The sequence below is a fragment of the Rosa chinensis genome, chromosome 4 (genome assembly GCF_002994745.2).
Source record: "Rosa chinensis cultivar Old Blush chromosome 4, RchiOBHm-V2, whole genome shotgun sequence".
Taxonomy (NCBI): domain Eukaryota; kingdom Viridiplantae; phylum Streptophyta; class Magnoliopsida; order Rosales; family Rosaceae; genus Rosa; species Rosa chinensis.
The window spans coordinates 58,152,503-58,172,548 of record NC_037091.1 but is presented as its reverse complement, the minus strand read 5'-3'; the positions used below and the strand labels follow the sequence as shown (position 1 = coordinate 58,172,548).

General features: G+C 37.3%; 1 protein-coding gene across 4 annotated transcripts; it reads left to right on the top strand.

The window, feature by feature from the left end:
- Positions 1 to 16,696: 16,696 nt before the first annotated feature.
- LOC112200885 (lipid phosphate phosphatase 2) lies at positions 16,697 to 19,135 on the top strand. 4 transcript variants are annotated; one of them, XM_024341892.2, is made up of 9 exons: positions 16,697 to 16,888; positions 17,087 to 17,191; positions 17,392 to 17,610; positions 17,709 to 17,796; positions 17,891 to 18,000; positions 18,095 to 18,185; positions 18,269 to 18,457; positions 18,553 to 18,612; positions 18,726 to 19,135. In XM_024341892.2, the coding sequence occupies exons 2-9, from the start codon at positions 17,132 to 17,134 to the stop codon at positions 18,935 to 18,937; spliced, it is 1,029 nt and encodes a 342-aa protein (XP_024197660.1). In that variant the 5' UTR covers positions 16,697 to 16,888; positions 17,087 to 17,131; the 3' UTR covers positions 18,938 to 19,135. The 4 variants fall into 4 exon arrangements, with proteins under 4 accessions (XP_024197660.1, XP_024197663.1, XP_024197659.1 ...); XM_024341895.2 differs by lacking the exon at positions 16,697 to 16,888 and having other exon boundaries at positions 16,953 to 17,191; positions 17,395 to 17,610; XM_024341891.2 differs by lacking the exon at positions 16,697 to 16,888 and having other exon boundaries at positions 16,953 to 17,191.
- Positions 19,136 to 20,046: the final 911 nt, after the last annotated feature.

Below are 20,046 nucleotides of genomic sequence, written 5' to 3'. Positions count from 1 at the left end.
GGTCTCCAGCTATTTTCCTTTATATATATTTTTTTTAATATTTGTTTTAACCTTTTTGGGGTTAAATTACGGAATGGGGGACCTTTTTTACGGGGAAGAGTGAAGCAACAGAAGAGGGCCAAGTTGGAATTTTGGAAATGAAACTGTGTACGAGTCCAGATGGTTTGACAGCTAGTTTACTGATTGGCTCCATATGGGGGTGTGGTGTTCTGCTGCGGCGGGGTGTAGAGTAGTAGCGTGACATCATCGACTGAGATTCAGCGCCCGGGATCCGTTCTGCCTCGCTACGAGTGCTGATTACGAAGATAATCTCTCTTTGCTCGAAAAAATAGAAAAATAAAATTTAGAAAATCTAATACTCTTTTATTAACTCAATTTCAAATTAATTTATCAATTTTTTTTTCAAATAAGGTTTTTTTTTTGTGAGGAAGAGATAGGAGTGATAAACTTTTGAATTAGCTGAATGTTCATAAATGGGATTCGAACATTTTTACAAACGAATAATTAATAATTTTTTAGATTAATTTAAGTGTTCTCGCACCCAATTTTATTTTTAAGTGTTGTTCTTGCTTTTTTGTTTCAGTACTGTTCACTTTACCTTTATTTGTGTTTGTTATTTTGATTATTAAGTTTTAAAAATGTATAACTCTAAATAATGATTTTAAAGCGTTAGGTAAGAAACAACAATTCATTCATGATACTCACAAGTAAGTGTCACTAATTTAAGGAAAAGTATTGATGCGCGATTAAGTGATTTTCAATTATTAATATATGTGAGTCTCATATATATTTAAATTAAAACTTACATATAAGAACAATAATTAATGCACACATTAATGACTTTTCAATAGTTCATAAATCTTATATGATTTAAACTTAAATGAATCAACAAAATTTATTATGCTCGATCCCAATACCTAATTGCTTAGAAAACACATCAATATTTGGCAAGGAAAAACAATTCCATATATATATATATATGGGGGAGTATTGCATAGAATAATTTTCATATATGTATATATATATATATATATATATTACTATATAGAGCATAAAAACCACACAGTTGTGAAACAAGCTTTATGAAAACGCGTTTTTAGAATCATTAATTAAATTATCCCTAATCCTTCATTAGGAAATAAACCCATAAAATGATAAATTGGTTCCCCGCCAGTTTTTCTCGAAAGCCAAACCAAGTCCAAGCCGCAATCGTGGCAAACTGGCAACCCACCCACGGGTGACGTCATCATTCTACCCTACTTTTCAACTAAAAAAGATCGCGATAGAGAATACTCAGCCGAAATCAAAGAACCACTTTCCTACTGTGTTGCACGCGCGTTACAATTGGTTTCAGCTATCGAACTCCTTGAATGATTGGCGCGTGTAATTGAGACGCGTCAGGGCTCATCCTACCCGCGGCGGCCATGAGACGCTGTGCTGTAAAGTGACGTCGTTTGCCGCTGCTTTAGGGTAATATATGTAATTTAATTATTTATAGCTGTTAACACAAAAGTGGTTAAGAATTAAGATGCTTTGTTAAATGGAATCTGGTGTGCTACTGCTCTACGAAGCTTTTTTTTTTTTTTTTTTTTTTTCAGACTGAAAAAAGCAAAATGTTCTTTTGTTTTTCTTAATCTGGGCTTGTCATTTTGCTAACCGTATAGGCAAATGGTTAATTCTTAATTACAGCAATGTTTTATAGTACCTGTTTTAGATTCTACTATAGTCTAGGAAGCTTACTGTGTTTGATTGAATTATTTGAAGGCCAACTGTACAAAGGAATAATATTACGAATACCAGTTAGGTCAAGGTTACCTTTTCGCTTACATTTTGACACTCAATATTAGCTCGAAAACGATGTCATGATCATATTGAAATTCAAGTGATGTAACACGATTCAAGTTGAAGTTGTTAGAGATTTGTTGGATAACTACACTACCACGCTTTAGTAATATGAACAGTGAAACTCTTAAGTAGGGCAGACGTGTCATGTGATTGGTACGTCCAATCAATCATGATTCTCTATCTTTTAATTGTATTCTAAAATATCTTTGTCTTATTAAAACAAAATACCCCCAACTACCCTACTGTATGAATACTGATTGATTGGAACACGTCTGCTCTACGTAAGATTCTTTCATATAAAGATAGTCATTCCAATATATTGTTATAAGAAAGCAATCAAACACATCTTAATACATCACTCAGATCATCCCAATTTAAAAACATGTAAAAAGTGACACCTATACAGAATATAACTTGTAAATGACTTGAATTTAAAACCTCATTCACCACTGTGAGAAAAATTACAATAAACCCTCCTCAGGTTTATTGTACTAAAAACGTACAAGCAACAAGTTATGCAAGATGTGATGACTTCATTAGTTCATTATGAGTGGGTAAATAGTTAGCAATGACAGTAGTCAAATCAGATTCAAAGAAGAAAAAAAAAATAGTGAAATCATGATCTTCTTAACCTAGGATGACTAAACACAGATTGGTCAGTCTCTTAATCTCTCTCTCTCTCTCTCTCGGCCATTATTATCGACTCATATAATGGCCAATTTTTAAATCATAGTTGGTGACTTCATTATGAGTAGGTAACAATGCACTCAGCTTAATCAGTCACTGTAAATAATTGGAGGAAGCGGGGGACCCAGCTGGAGTGGAAAAACTGGCTATGAGGTGCCAATTTCGAATTAACCAGCAGTAAATTCTTTATTTAAACTAAATTAGACTCAAACATTCCGATTTCTTTAGATTTCTGGTCTGATTGTTTATTCCGGTTTGAGCTGACTGGAATTGTCGGAAATAAAGAGTAGAATTAATAATGTCACGCACACAGTTGATAATGTAGCCCATCGCACCGCTCTCCAGCTCATCAGAAATCTTATGATTATTATTATAGATTTGTTTATATTATTAGAGGATGACAAGAACTTGTTCAAATTTTTAATACATGAGAAAGGAGAGAAGAGTAGTAAAGGATTGTTTAGAAAGGATAATGGTATCAGGGAAGGTGTGATTTCAAACTGAAAGATGAGTAGATGACCAAGTCATGAACCTTATAAAAAAGATACAGAACCTATTTTCAAATTCGAGCAAATTAGTGAAAGTCGAAATGTCGGATGAAGAAATCGGATATTTTTGTTTCTTTTTACCCAACAAGTATGTGATGAAATGAAAAGCTACTAACTCTACTAAGTTCTTGCATGAAAAGTCGCTCAAAAATGTCGACATAGAAGTTAAATATTATTCGTTGCAATTTGTGTTAAGCAAGTATCATCCAATTACAACAATGACACACTATCATGTCACCGAAAACTATTATTCAGATTAAAAGTTACATGCATTTTTGTATGTTGAAAGTTTTTCCAATCAACCTAACAAATTCTATTAACCATCTGTGTGAAGAGAAAAAAACACGCACGCACTAATAATGAATTCGCCTGTATAAGCTAGCCATAACTATAAGCAAAGTTGTTGTTTGTCTTCCGGGAGATTATACTATTATGGTGAACTTTTATATTAGGTCTCTAACAATATCTACTATACAATTTGTATTTTATGTAATAAAGAAAAATTAAGGTTGGATTAGACATAACCTAAAGCACTGCCATACAATATAGGTCACTGTGTGTGGTGTGAGGTTTTGGTCATTAGGTGTGGTATGAACTAACCTAATTGCAAAAGCTTCTTCACCAATTAGGATGTTAAATTAATCATCTAGGTGAAGCTAGGTTAGTGGTACATAATCTCAAACCGCATAGGTCCATTATGCTAGTAATGCAACATTGAGTATTAAACCACCTAATCAATCATCATGGTCACCTGTGTTTTTTTTCTCCCTTTTGTTTATGCTATTCTCCAAAGGATAAGATAGACTAATAATAATCAAGGTCTTTGACACAAAGAAAGTCGTTGTGATATGAAAGTAATTCGTCCCAATTCGCTTACTCCGATTTTAAAACATATTTTGTTAATTCATATCCATTTGGCGTTTAGGTTAACCTGTAATCAACATTGTTTACCTAATTGCATGTCATGTGCAACTCAACTTTGAACTCTCTTGATTGGCTTGGGAGTATTTTGATTATTTTTGCTCATCTTCTCAAAAAATTAAAAAATTACTTTTGCTCATTCTTGCGAAGGATGTACGTGATTGACATGATGGACAGCAGAACAAGGACTACAATATTGAAACAACCTGCCAATAATTATGAACGCATTTACCCGATGAAGTGGTGCAGTACTTCCCTTGCGTGAAGGTATGTTGGACCTATGCATAATTGCTTAGGATTTGAAATCTTGTTTGATATTCTTGGCTTTTGGTTCAAGTGGTTCATTACAAAATATATGATTTTACTCCATGGGGAGTGATTTTCACTCTTGTTTTCAAGATTTCTTTCACACTTGCACTTAGCTAGGGCTTTTTTGCAATTCATTTTGGCATTAAAAAAAGAAGTGAGAGTTTATAAATAACACATAAATCGAGGGCTATGCTGATCCTTGGACATATATGATATGGAATAATAATGAACCAAGCTATTTATGGATGTAATCACAATTAACATCACTATGGTCGGGCTATCGAACACGGGGTTACAATTGAATTACGAGTCGGACCAATTTGCGAATCGAGTTAGCTCCCCTTGCATGCAATGATGCAGTGGTGAACTCTCATTCTAATTTAGTGCTCTCCGAACCGTGCAGGAAGGTTTCCCACATTCCCATCACACGGCTCACTAACTTGATCTTCCGCAATGTCCGGGGTACAATCTCACTTTCTTTTGCCACTGAAGTGTACGGCATCCGCCACGCTTTGGCCCCTTGGCTTACTAAATGACCACCGAGGTTTAAGCATTTCAAAAACAGACATTGACACCAATGGTAGTTAACTGATGTCAACACATATGAACTCAAAGTCCCAACAAGTCTGAACGAATATATACGGGCTAGCCCCGACCAAACTTAGCAAAACTAGCTAGTCTCGTATTCAGCAATATTAATTTAGTTGGATTAATATTCGGCAAAACTAGAGCTAGATCCTGCAAAATTGCTTTTTCTCATAGCATGTTTAGTGTTTCGACTTTTTGTCAATGTTAATAAATACCGAAACACAAAACGAAACCAAAATACAATTCAAGACAATTTGCGATTTTTGAGTGCCAAAATGTTTGTCCCAACTCATACTTGATTTTTAATCACATACATAAAACAGTTAGCATATAACCATGCAAGTGTCACGTATGTTAACAGAGAAAAAGAGAAAGAAAACGAGAAATTCTTAAATTTTCAATGGGAAAAAAATACAAACAGTACCCAATCTAAGGTCCACTCTGAATTTCTATACCCAAATTTTTGAAACTATCACATTAGTACCTGGAGTTCCCAATTCTACCTAATTTTCGTACACGCCGTCAATGATGGCGTCAACTCTTGTGATAGGTGGCATATTTTAAGGGATATTTTGGTCACTTCAGACTTTTTTTAAAAATTTTTTTTCCTCTCTCTATTTTTTAAGCCAGGCAGTTTTTATTCTCAAAAAAAAAAAAAAAGAAATCAGCTTCTTCTCTATCTCTTCTTCTTCCCCAAATCCCCGAACGGACTTCCGATGATCTCCCTCCCCGTGTTTGGCGTCGTCAGCGAGAAATTCAAAACCCAAAAATCTACTATTACCTTCTTTCGCCGAGAACACGTTCTTGAATCTGGGTTCTGGGTCAGGCTTTGTTTGCTTTACATTCTTGTTCCTAAACCTATCTAAGAAGATCTACGAGTTCAGATTCAAGCTCAAGGTTCAGACCGGAAGCAGATTATGAGGTTATTGTGCATCTTTATAAAATTCGGGTTTGGATTCTGGGATTTGGGTGATGGGTTTTGATTCATGAAATCTGGTTGATTTTTTTGTTGGTCAAAGAAATCTGGTAGAATGGTAGATCGGAGTCCTGCTCTTCTTCTCTTTAGACCTGTGGACATGCAAATCCAAGTGGGTTCAGTGTATGAATGTAATTTATGGATTGGATTGAGAGGCTAATGGGATTTTCCTCTAGTAACCCAGATTCTGACACCAAAAGAACCCACTTCAATTCCTTTCTAAGATGCAAGTTGATATAGCCACAGATCCATTCATAATTCTCTCTGAGCTAGTTGGTTCATGATTAGCATCATCAACATAAATATGAAGTAATGAATTCTCTTGGAAGCTGCTAATATAACATGAAGAACTCAAAGAGAGAAGAAGTGTTCATCAATAAAGGTCTAGAGCCATTGCTTCTTTCTTTGTTTCGTAATATGAGAGAGAGAGAGAGAGAGATTGATAGTAATAGTAATTCAAAAGCTGATGGGATATTGTTGGTTAATGTATGGATTCGATTTGAGTTTCAAGTAGCTTGGAATGAGGAGAATATGATGAGGAGCTTAAGTATGTGTAGACAGCGATGGAGTTCATGCTCAGAGAGAGAGAGAGAGAGACGACAGAGGCAAAGAAACGAAGAGAGGGAGAAAGAAAGGGGACTCAGGAACAAGACTGGGTAAGTAAATGACACAAATATCCATCAAACACACCACGTGGCATGCGGTTTAACGCCGTCATGGACGACAGGTACGAATATTGGGTCGAGCTAGTTATTTTGGGTACCATTGTGATAGTTTCAAAAATTTAGGTATAGAAATTCGGAGTGGGCCTTAGGTTGGGTACTGTTTGTATTTTTTTCCCATTTTCAATAGGACCAATTATATCAAAACATCAAAAATAGTGGATGCAAGGAGACAATGCCAAATTTAATGATCATGTCATTGCTATTTTCTTAGACCCTATTTAACTAGGTTTCTCTACTTGCTCTAAAAATTGTCTACTTCCATTTTCTACCTCTTGTATAAGTACTATAGCTAGTTAGCTACCAGTTCTTGCCCCCCTATAAATGAGAATCCAAAGTTGATGATGATCCATCGCCATCGATCTACTAGAAACACACTCAGTAGTCCTGTCTCATTCATTGACAAATTGGGTAGTGCACTACTTCTGCTTCCAACTATGATAGTAGCTCTTACCCTGTTATTAACAGGTCTAGCAAGCAAATGCAAACATGCCATAATCAACAAGGAAATCCTCTCCATCTCTGTCATGTTCGGTTCGACCAAGCAACATAATTGGATGTGTTCTATACCAAACTTTTAGAATCGAGAACCATTAAATTAGTTCATCATGCGAGGCAAACCCACGATCGAGCCAAATTTAACGACTCCTAGTTCCGGAATACATACTAGAGAACTTTCGACAACATAGAAGTAGGGTGTGATGAATATATGGTGTACAAAGATACACATGGATCAGAGAGAAAGAAGGAGCTAGCTAGCTAGGGTTTTTGATAACCAATGATCTCGCCCAGTGCTGCGGTCTTCCACTTAAGAGACAAATGGTCATAAGACTGGGGGATGGGGACCCGCTTTAGGAAACAGCTCGATCAATGGCTCTTCTGGTCAAGTGCTTAACAGCCTGATATGGATGAGAACAGTCAGTGAGGCACAGAGAGCTAGGCAGCTAGCTTAGCTAAGCCAGCAAGCATTCTTTGTATTTTAATTTTAGAGGCCCGAGACAAGGTGTCGTCACTCGTCAACCTCGATTTCCAATTCCACAAGAAATCTTGTTACTTTTTTGGGTTGACATATTCTGTGCGTCGGGTCAGATATGTTTTCCAAATTCCAAGTACTCCTTAAACGGGACAGCGAATTAAGTAATTAACCTGTTGTTCTTAGGTAAATCATCATTGCTACTTCGATGCTTTGAATTGTAAGGGGTTTGCTGCCGGTGAATTATGATGGGTTCGTTATTTTAAATAAGTAATAGGGAAAATTTCTCAAACGATCACTTAATTATGACTCATTCGACACTTTAGTCACTGAAATTTCAAATATATCACTTTGGTTACTCAACTATTACACTGTCAATCACTTAAGTTACCCAAAGAGTATTTTTTATAATTTTTTTAATGAAAAAAAATTAACAAAGTGATTTAAGTGATTGACAGTGTAATAGTTGAGTAACCAAAGTGATATATTTGAAACTTCAGTGATCAAAGTGTCGAATGAGTCATAGTTGAGTGACCATTTGTGGAATTTTCCCTAATTAATATGTAAAACAGTAAAAAGTTATAAGTTTAATTCTTACTTATATCACGAGATAGTGTGATTAAAAATTATTATGTATCTTTCTTAAAAAAAATATATATAGACACAGATTAATAATGAATCATAGAGCCCTTTATCGGAGGACTTGACTTCTTCCGCACGTATATGAGATTTTAGGGTCTCACTGAAGTCATGCTAATATTTTAGGTACATAGTTGAAGCATTATAGTTTCTGAGATTTTGTTGCCTGAGAGCAGATATATTTTCCTTTGCAAGCAGCCCTATTCCCTGATTGTACCTCACTTTAATCAATCACAGTGTGTAAAACAGATCGGCTACCTTAATTCATGTTTCCCTATGATGAAAGGTGCGTACTGCATAATCACTAAGCTTCATTTAGGATTTTGGGTTACGAAAAGCCCATAATCTGCCTAGATTGGACAGAAGTGGACCGAACCCTGATAGCAAAGCCCAAACAGTGTGAAATGTGTCTCTTTGTAAATTGCAATGCAGACAGTTGCAATAGTCAAGTGTCTAATCTTGCTGCACATTCCCATCGTTTGGTAGGGGACAGTGGACCGTTCAATCATCCTAGCTTTTCAATTCCCACTTGATCAATCACAATAGACAAATCCTTACACTAATTACAAATTAGTTGACAATGAACTGAATTGTGGAGGAAATTCTACACAAGTAATTAATTTATAACAAGTTGGATTAGGATGAGTACTGGTGGGGGAAGATGTTACTCGTGCGGTCGGTGTCGATGGTGGCGATTAGCTAGTGAACTGGTGTTGATGCCGTGATTATGATCGTTAACCTTATGGTTTTCTTTAGGTACGAGCCTACGATGAACGATGTGTCCAATCAACTATGTTCCATGCTGGCCGGTGTAAACATGATATATACTAGGTCATAGGACAGCCTTGGGATATAGCTTGCTGTACAGCTCCAGGGCTATATATACAACCTTTTGCTTTACATAAAATGATCATCAAAAGCTAGCAAGATAGCCAGTGCGTTTGAGATGGTTGTCTCCAAAAACATTCACGTAAAAGACACGTCAAGCAAAGATGCAAAGATAGACGAGAGAAAAGAGACGTGAGGCTAAATGCTTGACTACAGAAGAGAGGACATTGTTGGTTCTGGACTTTTGGTTCGTAGTGGTCGTCATTATCAATCAGTCATAGATGAGAAAGGAAACCCTAGACACTAGCCATTCAGTGAGCTCTGTCCCTAACTAGGTTCTTTTGTTATGTACCGTAGGATTAATAGTTTCCCTCCAAGTTGGAAGGACATCATCATCATCTACTAATTACCGACACCATGAAATTTTAATGGCTTTCGAAGGTGTACGCCCTCGGCTTGGTTGAGCTGAAGAAACTCGATAGCTTTGTTTGCTGCTTGTCAAGAAATTTAGGAAACACTAATGCCCTTGTTGCTGAAGCTACAACATTAAGAAATGGACTGCATATGGACTTACTGAATCAGTATCAACGTGTCATTGTTAAGAGGAATTCTAATCTGCTCCTAGATTGTATAACCTTGAGGTCTGCTGTTCCTTGGAGGATTAAGGCTCTTATTCAAGATATCTACAGGCTTACCACTCAGTTTCATTATGTGGTGTTCAGACACATTCATAGAGAGGCCAATTTTGTGGTCGATCTGCTAGCTGACTTGGCCCATAATACTCTGAATCCTTCTGTTTGGTTCTTCTGTCTTCTCCTGTCTGTTCCACCGGGATCAGTTGGGCAGGGGCGTTCCTAGAGGGTTTGTTTTGTAGTTTGTGTTTTATTTTTCTTTTGACATAAAAAAAATAAAAATAAAAATTGGAACTAGAATATCTACTACTAGTTAAACAACGACTTACTAACCCCCAAAAAAAAAAACAGACACAAAGAAGCAATATAAAAAGAAACCAAAAAAAACTTTAAAATCAATCCCAAATCAGGTTGTGAATTTCATTCATCGCAAATTAAAATCGTCATTACATACCATTCCACTGTCATCTATAGACAGATAAGAAGATGTGGTAGCATCTACAATGATACATAGGAATAGGTAGGGCTGGCAATTTGGGCCGAAGCAACCGAAGCAACCGACATCCGAGCCGGCCCGAACCGATTTGGGCTGAAGATTCGGCTTATCGACTTTTCAGCTCGGCTGAGCCGTACCGGAAGTCAGCTTCGGCTCGGCTACGGTATGCAAATCCTCATACCGTCGGTATACCGTACCGACCGTATATACGTATACAACCGAATAGCATACAAAATGTGTAAAACTTCGCAAGAGATAGGAGTCGAACCCCTAACCTCATGCACAAGATCTACACCTCTTAGCCACTCGAGCACACGCTGCTCTTACTATAATATGCACAAACTTTATATTTATTCCCTCATACACCACATAATTAAAACAAAACAAGCTGGATCTACCCTCATTCATCGTTTTTTTTTTCTTTCACTTTATTTTCTCATCTTCTTTCCTCCTCCTCTTCTTATTTCCAGTTCCATCACCGTCTTCTTCTTTATCAGTTCCATCATCATCTTCTTCTTTTTGTTTGATTGCCACACAACTCGCAACCTGCAAAGTTCCACATCCCCCATCATCTTCTTCTTTTTAGTATATAAATCACAGCCACAAGCTCTCAATTCAATTCAACCCCAAAACCCCCAATTTCACGATTCAATTTCTTCTGCAAATCGATCAATAACCCTAATTTTCAATCCAACCCCCAAAACCCAACTCGATTCCCTTCTGACTGGATTTGCAATATCCCTCCCAATCAGACCCAGAACGATGACGATGGAGATTGAGGTAATCTTGAGGAAGAGATTAAGGTAAACTGGAGGAAGAGCTCCATGTTTCTAATTTCAATTAGGGCTTGTAGATGGAGGAAAGTGTGATCAAGACTGTGATAGGTGTTATCTTGGTGGCGGAGGCCTAATGTCAAGATCCGGCAAATTCTCCGAATTTGAGCCGAAATTCAAACCGAAATTCGGTATACCGATATGTCGGTAACCGACGACGGCGGCTCTGTTTCGGTTGCAGATTTAGGAAACCGACCAACTTCGGTCGGTACCCGGTTGACGGAATTTGTTGTCGGTTTTCTACCGAATCCACCCCTAGGAATCGGTCCACTTGATGTCCAATGATTACAAATAGCTTGAATCCTCTTTTAGTACTACTCCAGAATATTGGCTAGGAGTCCTAAACAGGACAAATATAGTGCACAAAACAAAAGTGCATAGATCCTTTAAAAAAAGGGAATTATTGGAAATAAATAAGCTAAAAACTATCTAAAACCATAGCAGCCCAATGAAGCCCCAAGAGCCCAACCCCAAAGCCCATATAGGGATGGCTCAACCCCAGCCCAGCCACATGCCCGGCCCTAGTGCTGGGCAGGCTTGGCGACAGCCCAGGGCACAGAGTAAATGGGGCACCAAATGTAAAGCCCAATGTATATTAGTATATATATGTGTGTGCTATGAGGCCATTTGGAAAGATAAAGACACAAAAAACTGATCACGGAAAAAGAAAAAGTCAAGGAATTAATTATAATTAAAGCTCGGATTGCATCTCTTTATATCTTTTTCCATAAAACAATAAGACACACACTTATTTTTCTCAACTTTTCCCACCACATCTTCTGTTTTTTTTTTGTTGTCATTTTTGTTGAAATCTCCATAAATTAAAGTTTATGTCTTCTACTTTTCTAGACTCCAGTAGAGAGTGAGAAAGAAATTATGTTTTTTTTTTTAATGAGTTTTGTTAACCCTCAATGCTATAATTTTGCTCAGTTTTGCAATAGAAGTTTATTTTTGTTGCGGAAATTTGCAGTAGAGTTTGACAGTTCCATTGCAATATATATTTGTTCTTTTTTAAGAAAGAAATTATATTTTATTTAAGTGTAGTTATGTTAATTCTCAATACATATTAGAAAAAGGATTTTTTTTGTTAAACCAGGATATCCCCCACCCATAGGCAAAGACTAATCCCTCAAGCCAGGTTGGACCCCATTTAGGGGGGAAGCTTTCCCAACGCTGGTTGCTCCATTCACAAGGCTCGAACCCGAGACCTTGCTTAAGGGGAACAAGCTCCTTACCACTTGAACCACCAAGCGTTGATTAGAAAAAGGGATTTTCATAGAACCTTGTTGCATTCTTGACAAATTTAGAAACATGGATTTTTTGCAAGACTTATTCGAGTTTAGCAATAGAAAAATAGGGGGCCTACGGATAATTCTCACCCGGAGCCTTGCAAGACTCAGGGCCAGCCTTGCCCAACCACCACTTCGTCCGCCATCAATTGTACCCAACAGCAGAGCGAAAAATGATTTCTGCCACCAGATTTATGTCAACAGAAACGCCATTTCGACCACCTGAAAGTTCCAAACATTGAATATCCCCAGTAGATCCAAACCTGACTAGATTGAAATAGCTTGGAAGACATTCAAAATATCCCAACACCACCAAAGGTTGATGTCGCACATGGAACTAATGAGGAGCAAGAACCAAATCCATCCCATTCTGTCAAAGACCACCCCTATAAGTACAACCACCACGCTTCAGGAGTCATAATTGGAAAAACCGATGCCAAAAGCAATCCAGTCAAAACCTTGAGCATAGAATTCCCAAAGAGCTATCACTAAACACCAGTATCCAAACACTCATCCGGTAGTAGACCCACACCCTCAGCGAGGCCCAAAGGCCTGCCTAAGCGTCACGGGCGTTGCCAGACGAGTAGAAATTCGCATAGAGTTTTTTTATTGGAACCTCCAAATTTACTCACTTGACCTCTATGCTTTTTACACCTCTTATCAAATTTTCAAATACTAAATTTACTCACTAAACCTCACTAAACTTCCTCAAATAACCTCATTCATATAATTTGCAAACAAATTATTATCTTTAAAATAAAAAATTTAGTCATTTCAATGATTTAATCACTCTATAAATCTTAACTAAATATACATTTCTTAATCAAACTTGAGTTTCAAAAATTAATGTCTAATCAATGATAAAATGCCATGAACTATTATGGTTTAAAAAAATAAAAAATTCCATTTTAGCTGTGCAAAAAATAAATTTGAAGAAATCATTCGTTTTTTAATGTTTATTGTTTTTTCTGTATTTTTTGTACGACATGATTAATTTTTTTTTTTTTTTTTTTTGCAAATATAATGGATTGACTTAGATTTAGGTCATAAATCATAATAAGATTTATTTTGTTTTCCCTCACCAATATGCGTTCAACATATATATCATACATTTTTATGCCACATGATCTTAATCATATTTTTAATTCTTATTAAATATATATGAATGCTTTAATGAGTATAGTGAAATTGAAAAATGAAAATAGATAAGGAAAATAATAAGGAATACAATCTAATATTATTGAATTAGAAAGTCTACATAAAATAAATATAATATTTTTTTGGTATAATTATTGTCCTTAATAGTCATTTTATAGTAGGTTATATATGAATTTAATAATTCATAATAGAATGAGGTCAACTAAACAAATTTATAGATCTCAATAGAAACTCTCATTCTCATAAGTCGACCCCTTTCTCCTAGGGTTTTTGAATCTTATATAATTAAGCCAATTCTTGAAGGAATGGTTAAATTTTTGAACTACCATATATGCCCTTACATAATATAGATATCTTATATAATTAAGCCAATTCTTGAAGGAATGGTTAAATTTTTGAACTACCATATATGCCCTTACATAATATAGATATTAAATTATTTCTATATGAGGATAAGATAGTCAATTGACTATATCATATTTCAAAAGATTGCAATACCTCCCATGAAAAAATGAGAAACTTCCTCAAAATGAGGAGAGAAACTGCTGTAAATTTTTTAATTTAAAAAAATAAAAATAAAAGTCAATTGACATGTGCGGAGCACATGTTAATAGGCTAGCAATGAATAATGAAAGGTGCATAATCACTGAGCTTTGTTTAGGATTTTGGGTTTCAAAAAGGCCATAAACTGCCCGGATTGGATAGAAGTGGACCGAGCCCTGATAGCAAAGCCCAAACAGCACGTGAATTGCAATGCAGACAAGTTGTTGTAGTAGGTGTCTAATCTTGCTGGACGATCCCATCTTTAATTTGGTAGGGGACAATGGACCGTTCAATCATCCTTGCTATTCAATTCCCACTTGATCAATCATAATAGACAAATACTAATTACTAATTAGTTGACAATGAACTTAATTGTGGAGGAAATTCTTCACAAGTAATTAATAACAAGTTGGACTAGGATGAGTACTAGTGGGAGAAGATGTAGCTCGTGCGGTCGGTGTCGATGCTGGAGATTATGATCGTCGACCTTTTCAGTTTTCAGTTTTCTTTAGCTATGAGCCTCCGATGAACGATGTTCCAATCAGCTATATCCCATGTTGGAGTGAACATGCATGATGAGAGGCCATAGGCCAGGCTTGGGGTATAGCTTAATGTACAGCTCTAGGGCTATATATACAGCCTTGTGCTTTACATAAAATGATCATCAAAAGCTAGCTAGATAGCCAGTGTGTTTGAGATGGCTGTCTCCAAACACATCCACGTAAAAGAGACGTCAAGCAAATCTTCTATCTAAAAGAGACGTGGGGCTCGCTTGACTACAGAAGAAGAGGACTTTGTTGGTTCTGGACTTTTTGGTTTGTGGTATTCGTCATTATCAATCAATCATAGATGAGAAAGGAGACCCTAGCCACTAGCCACCCAGCGAGCTCTGTCCGTAATTGGGTTCTATTGTAATGCACCGTGGGAATAGTTTCCCTCCAACACATCATCATCTACTAGACTACTAATTAGTAATTACCCATACATAAAAGCCAGCTTTAAAATTTTAATGGCTTTCAAAGGCGTATTTCTGACTGCCGCGCCCCTGTGTAACATTGTTTTTTATTTTTTTTATTTTTTTGTTTTTTATATTGAATAAAAATTACTGACCTCCTTCTACTAAAAAAAAAAGGTGTACGCCCTCGGATTAGTGATTTATTTATTTATTTATTTTCTAAAGCTAGTACAACTGCCCTTTGTTTGAACTCAAAATGAGCATTTTGACCTGACAAGACGTGTCTTGAAAAAATTGAGTCAATATCAGTGGCTCAAGCTATATATTGTCGACAAGTTCGAAATATATTATTTAGAGGCTAAATAAAGCCTACTTGCAGAATTATGGAAGATTATGCAAGCTACAAGAAAAGGCACACCCATGCGAATATTCATACTCCATTCAATTAAAGAATATGACATGCACGTAGGGAAGCATTCAACTACATTTCAAGGTGGCCAATAGGGAAAACCTATCATGACTCCATTAGTGCTTAATTGGAAAACCTATCATGATTCCATTAGTGCTTAAATGGAAAACCCATCATGATTTGTTTAAGGCCAACCACTATGGCCTGGTAGCCTATATATAGAGGCTACAACGAAGTAACCACACACAATTCATCAATTAATCTCTACGATTATCCAAGCCTCTCTAGAGCAACCCCTCTCCTTCTTTTACCGGTGACCACACACCAGTCCCAGAATCCTCAGGAGCCGACTGTTAGTGCCACCAAACCCTCTGTCAATGTGCTTCGGTCCTAGTCTCCTTGGGAGCCGACTGTCATACCGCGACCACAACGGTTACGGAACCAGCCAAGCAAGGGTAACGCCCTTGCAAACCAGCAAAGCTAAAGTCACGCTTTAGCAAGTTCTCCCCACTTCCCAGTGATTTTCGCTCTGCTCGATCTACGACGTCGAGTATCGATTGTGTGATTTTGAAGAAGCTTAGCAAAAGTCCTCACCACGAGGCACAAACAATCCCGCGACGTGGTTGGTGCTCTCCTCGTCCACAATCGCTCGAAATAAGTCAGGTCAAGGGACACTCCCGACGATCGCACCTAAACGGTGCTGGCCCGCTCGAGCAGAAAATAGACTATTAACCAGTTGGAACAAAACTGGAACCAAACACCCTTAAATCTCCCTCCTTGATTGAGCTGAAAAAACTCTATGCTTGACAAAAAGAAGACTCATAAAGTAGAATAAACATAGACTTACCAATCCAAAGAAAAAAAAAATCCATAAAAAAAAAAGACTATAGACAACCAGGTCATTCTCTATAAATTTTTTATTTCGAAAGTGGTCATTCTTGATGAGAATCCAAAAAAAGAAAAGAAAAAGCAAAAAGGTGTTACGCGGTTTGGCTACGTAGTTTGTTATGATTGGCCAACTACCCTTAACCCGGCCCATGTTAAAGCCCAGCCTGTAACACGTTTCTCTCATTCCACATCAGGACGACGTCGTACGAATTCTACCAACCGTCTGGGGACGTGCGTACCTACAACCAAGTCAATCAACGACGCCGTACAAGTCAACACCATCAAACGGCCGATACCCCCCGACTCAGTTACCTCTTCAACTCCAAAACCATGGAGAAACAAACAAAAAAAATACCAGATTCAAAATTTCTAATTCTAATCCAAATTTTTCAAAAAAAAAAAAAAAAAAATCCGAACAAAGGTCGTTATCTCATTATCGTCGCGCGCGCCGTTCATCTTCACACAATTTACGGCTTTAATCCCCCCTCTACTGACTCCCACATTGTATTCTTCGTCGATCCAAATACAAACCATAAAACCGTCTGTTCGGCTCCACCAGTTCCATTTCCTCCACTCTCAAAAACTCAGTGGCATTTGGCACCACCAGGAAGGAAGCTTTGAGTCTTTCTTTTTTTCTTTTTTTTTTAAGGTAAACTGCTGACACGTCCTTTTTTAAAATTCATCACTGGCTCTCTACAAATAGACCTCCTTGCTTTGAATCCACTACCTTTTCTTTTGCCCTCAATTATTTTTGTTTCGCGATAAGATTCTGTTCTTTGTTGGATTTCGATCTCTTCTCCACTGTTGCAGTGACTGTTCATAAACTCGAAACTGTGTTTTTGTTTAGGGAGCTTGACAACTGTACGGCTCGGTTTTCTGGGTTTCGGTCGTTATGGGTTGGCGGAGTCTTGGATCCCTTTTTCCTTATTTCCGCAATCTCTTTAACTTCCAGGTTGGTTGCTGGCTCTTCACTTTTCCCATTGTTCTTTTTCTTTTTTTTGGGTAATTCTCTTTCTCATGACTCATCACTTGACTCCTCTGCTTTTGTCGGATTTGTTTCCCCTTTATTAAGGGTGTGAAATGATTAAAATCAGCGGGTTAATCATGTTCGGAGTGCAGCAATTAAAATGATGTGTTGATCTGGTGTTGCAGCAGGTGCAGGGTGATCAACCGGGCACGTACACCATCAAGTCTCATGGAGCCGCGGTTGCCAAGAACCACAAGCATGACTGGCTCATACTCGTGCTTCTTGGTTTGATCGAGATAGTCTTGTATATCATTCAACCTTTCCACCGTTTTGTGGGGAAGGATATGATGACTGACCTTAAGTACCCCATGAAAGCAAACACTGTCCCTGTTTGGGCTGTTCCTGTAAGAGCTTTGAACCATTGGCAATGTTTATGTGTTTCGCAGCAAGTGTTAGGTTTTTATTAGTTTTTGGGGATTGATTTTTCTGTTGATATGATCAGATGTATGCAGTCTTGGTTCCTATTGCCATTTTTCTTTTCTTCTATGCGCGTAGGAGAGATGTGTATGATCTTCACCACAGCATTCTTGGTAATCCATCTTTCGCTTTTGTGTTACTTTTGCTCGACTTGAATAGTTCAAGTGTGTTAATTTTGGTTACTTGCTTATGTATCTTTATGAGCAGGCCTGTTATTTGCTGTGTTGGTTACTGCTGTCATTACTGATTCAATAAAAAATGGAGTTGGGCGTCCCAGACCAGATTTCTTTTGGCGTTGCTTTCCTGATGGAATCGATGTATGTTATGTTTCCCATCGACTCCAAATCCATATTTTATATGAGTATATGGAAACCTCTTCCAAATAGCGTTGATTATGATCTATGTTTGTAGAATTATGATAAGTGGGGAGATGTGGTGTGCCATGGTAAGGCCAAGGACATAAAGGAAGGACATAAGAGTTTCCCGAGTGGCCATACTTCATGTAAGCAGTGCTTCCTGCTCCATTATTCTTAATTTGTTCTCCAAAAACGTTACATATAATGATACTTTGGCATTGCTCTGCAGGGTCCTTTGCAGGCTTAGGCTTCCTTGCCTTGTACTTGAGTGGAAAGATTAAAGTTTTTGATCGAAAAGGGCATGTTGCGAAACTATGCATTGTCTCCCTTCCTCTACTGGTTGCATCTCTCGTTGCAGTGTCCAGAGTATCTGACTATTGGCACCATTGGCAAGATGTGTTTGCTGGAGGTCTTTTAGGTCTGTCCATACGTTTCTAAGCTTTTTGTTTAATACTGCATAGTACAGAAATAAGTTGTTTGAGACTAATTTATTATGAGTTTTGTATCTTGTAGGATTTGTTGTGGCTGCATTTTGCTACCGGCAGTTCTTCCCTGCTCCTTATCATGATCAAGGTCATTTTTTGCCCTTCCTTTTTCGTTCCTGCATAATTCTCTTCTCTGTATGTTGCACTTGCTTTCATGAAATACTGTGCTGATGGATTTTGTTGTTCTTCTGTATCAATCAGGATGGGGTCCTTATGCATATTTCCAAGCATTGGAGGAGACGCGTAGCAATTCAAGCTCGGCGTCCACTGCAAATGCACTCAGTGTGCAGGTCATGGGGGTTCAGAACGTTACTCAACCTGTTCCTGCACAAAATGGTGTTGCATTTTCATCATATGCTTCAAATCAATATACAAGCCTTAAGCTAGATGATATGGAATCTGGGAGGCGGTGATAATAATATTGTGCATCTTCATCATCTCCTTCGCTACTTAATGACTTATGTGTATACTAGTCCTAGTTAAACACATCCTTTGTAGCCTGGATGCTATATGCAGAGCTTAGCTTGATGGTCACGGTTTTGTGAATATTCGAATGCTTTACTCTCTCAAACTATAAATAATCACTCTCCTCGGATAACAGTTAATACCTACTTTGTTGAACAAAATGGCTCAGATTAACGCCATTTCTAATCCAACACTAGATATCACCATGTTAGATACATGTACGTGGATTCCAATGATGCTTCCTTAGAATTAGCGTCGCGGAATCTAGGACATAAATTTATGAAAAAACTGACTATAACTATACAGACAAGGATGGGATATTGTTTATATTATTGGAAAGAAATAGCTGTTGTAAACTAGTATTGATACTAAGCAAGCCACTGTGGATGAGTGTGGGTTTGGTTTTCTGCAGAGACTCTAACTAGGCAAGCATTTGGACCTTGTCCAATGTCCACAATGATAGTCGGCCTGCCTTGATTAGGCCTCAATTATTCAACCATATTATATGCTTTCCTAGCTGTTCAACCACGCCCGTATGAAACCCTAAATTATTGGTTTTTATGACCAATCCCTTTATCAATATTAAATTACATGAGATGAGTTTGCTAATGTGCTACTAGCTTGGCTTCTAATTTTGTTTATCTTCTAATCTAACAAATGATGAGTGGCACCTTCTCCTTTCCTTTAAAACGGGAAAGGTAAAGTGCAAACTAAAGGTATATCAAGTTATCCACTTCACACCAAGAACAAGAAACGAATATGAAGTATGGGATATAAGGAGAGTGTTGACAATTATACTAAAGTAGAACCGAAATTTATTGGACAATTAGGAAGAATTAACCAATTAAGGAATGAAAAAAGCTCATTTTGCTTTTTTAAAGTTTGAAATCCCAATTTGGTTTCAACACTTCAGTTCTCAACACCAAAAGATAATGTCCATATAGAGAGCGTAAGAGTTTATTTGATTCTAGTTAATGCTTACATTCATCGAAATGTTACCTCTTCATTTAATCGATAAAAAAGAAAAAGAAATTCAAACTTACATCAATGTTGGAAA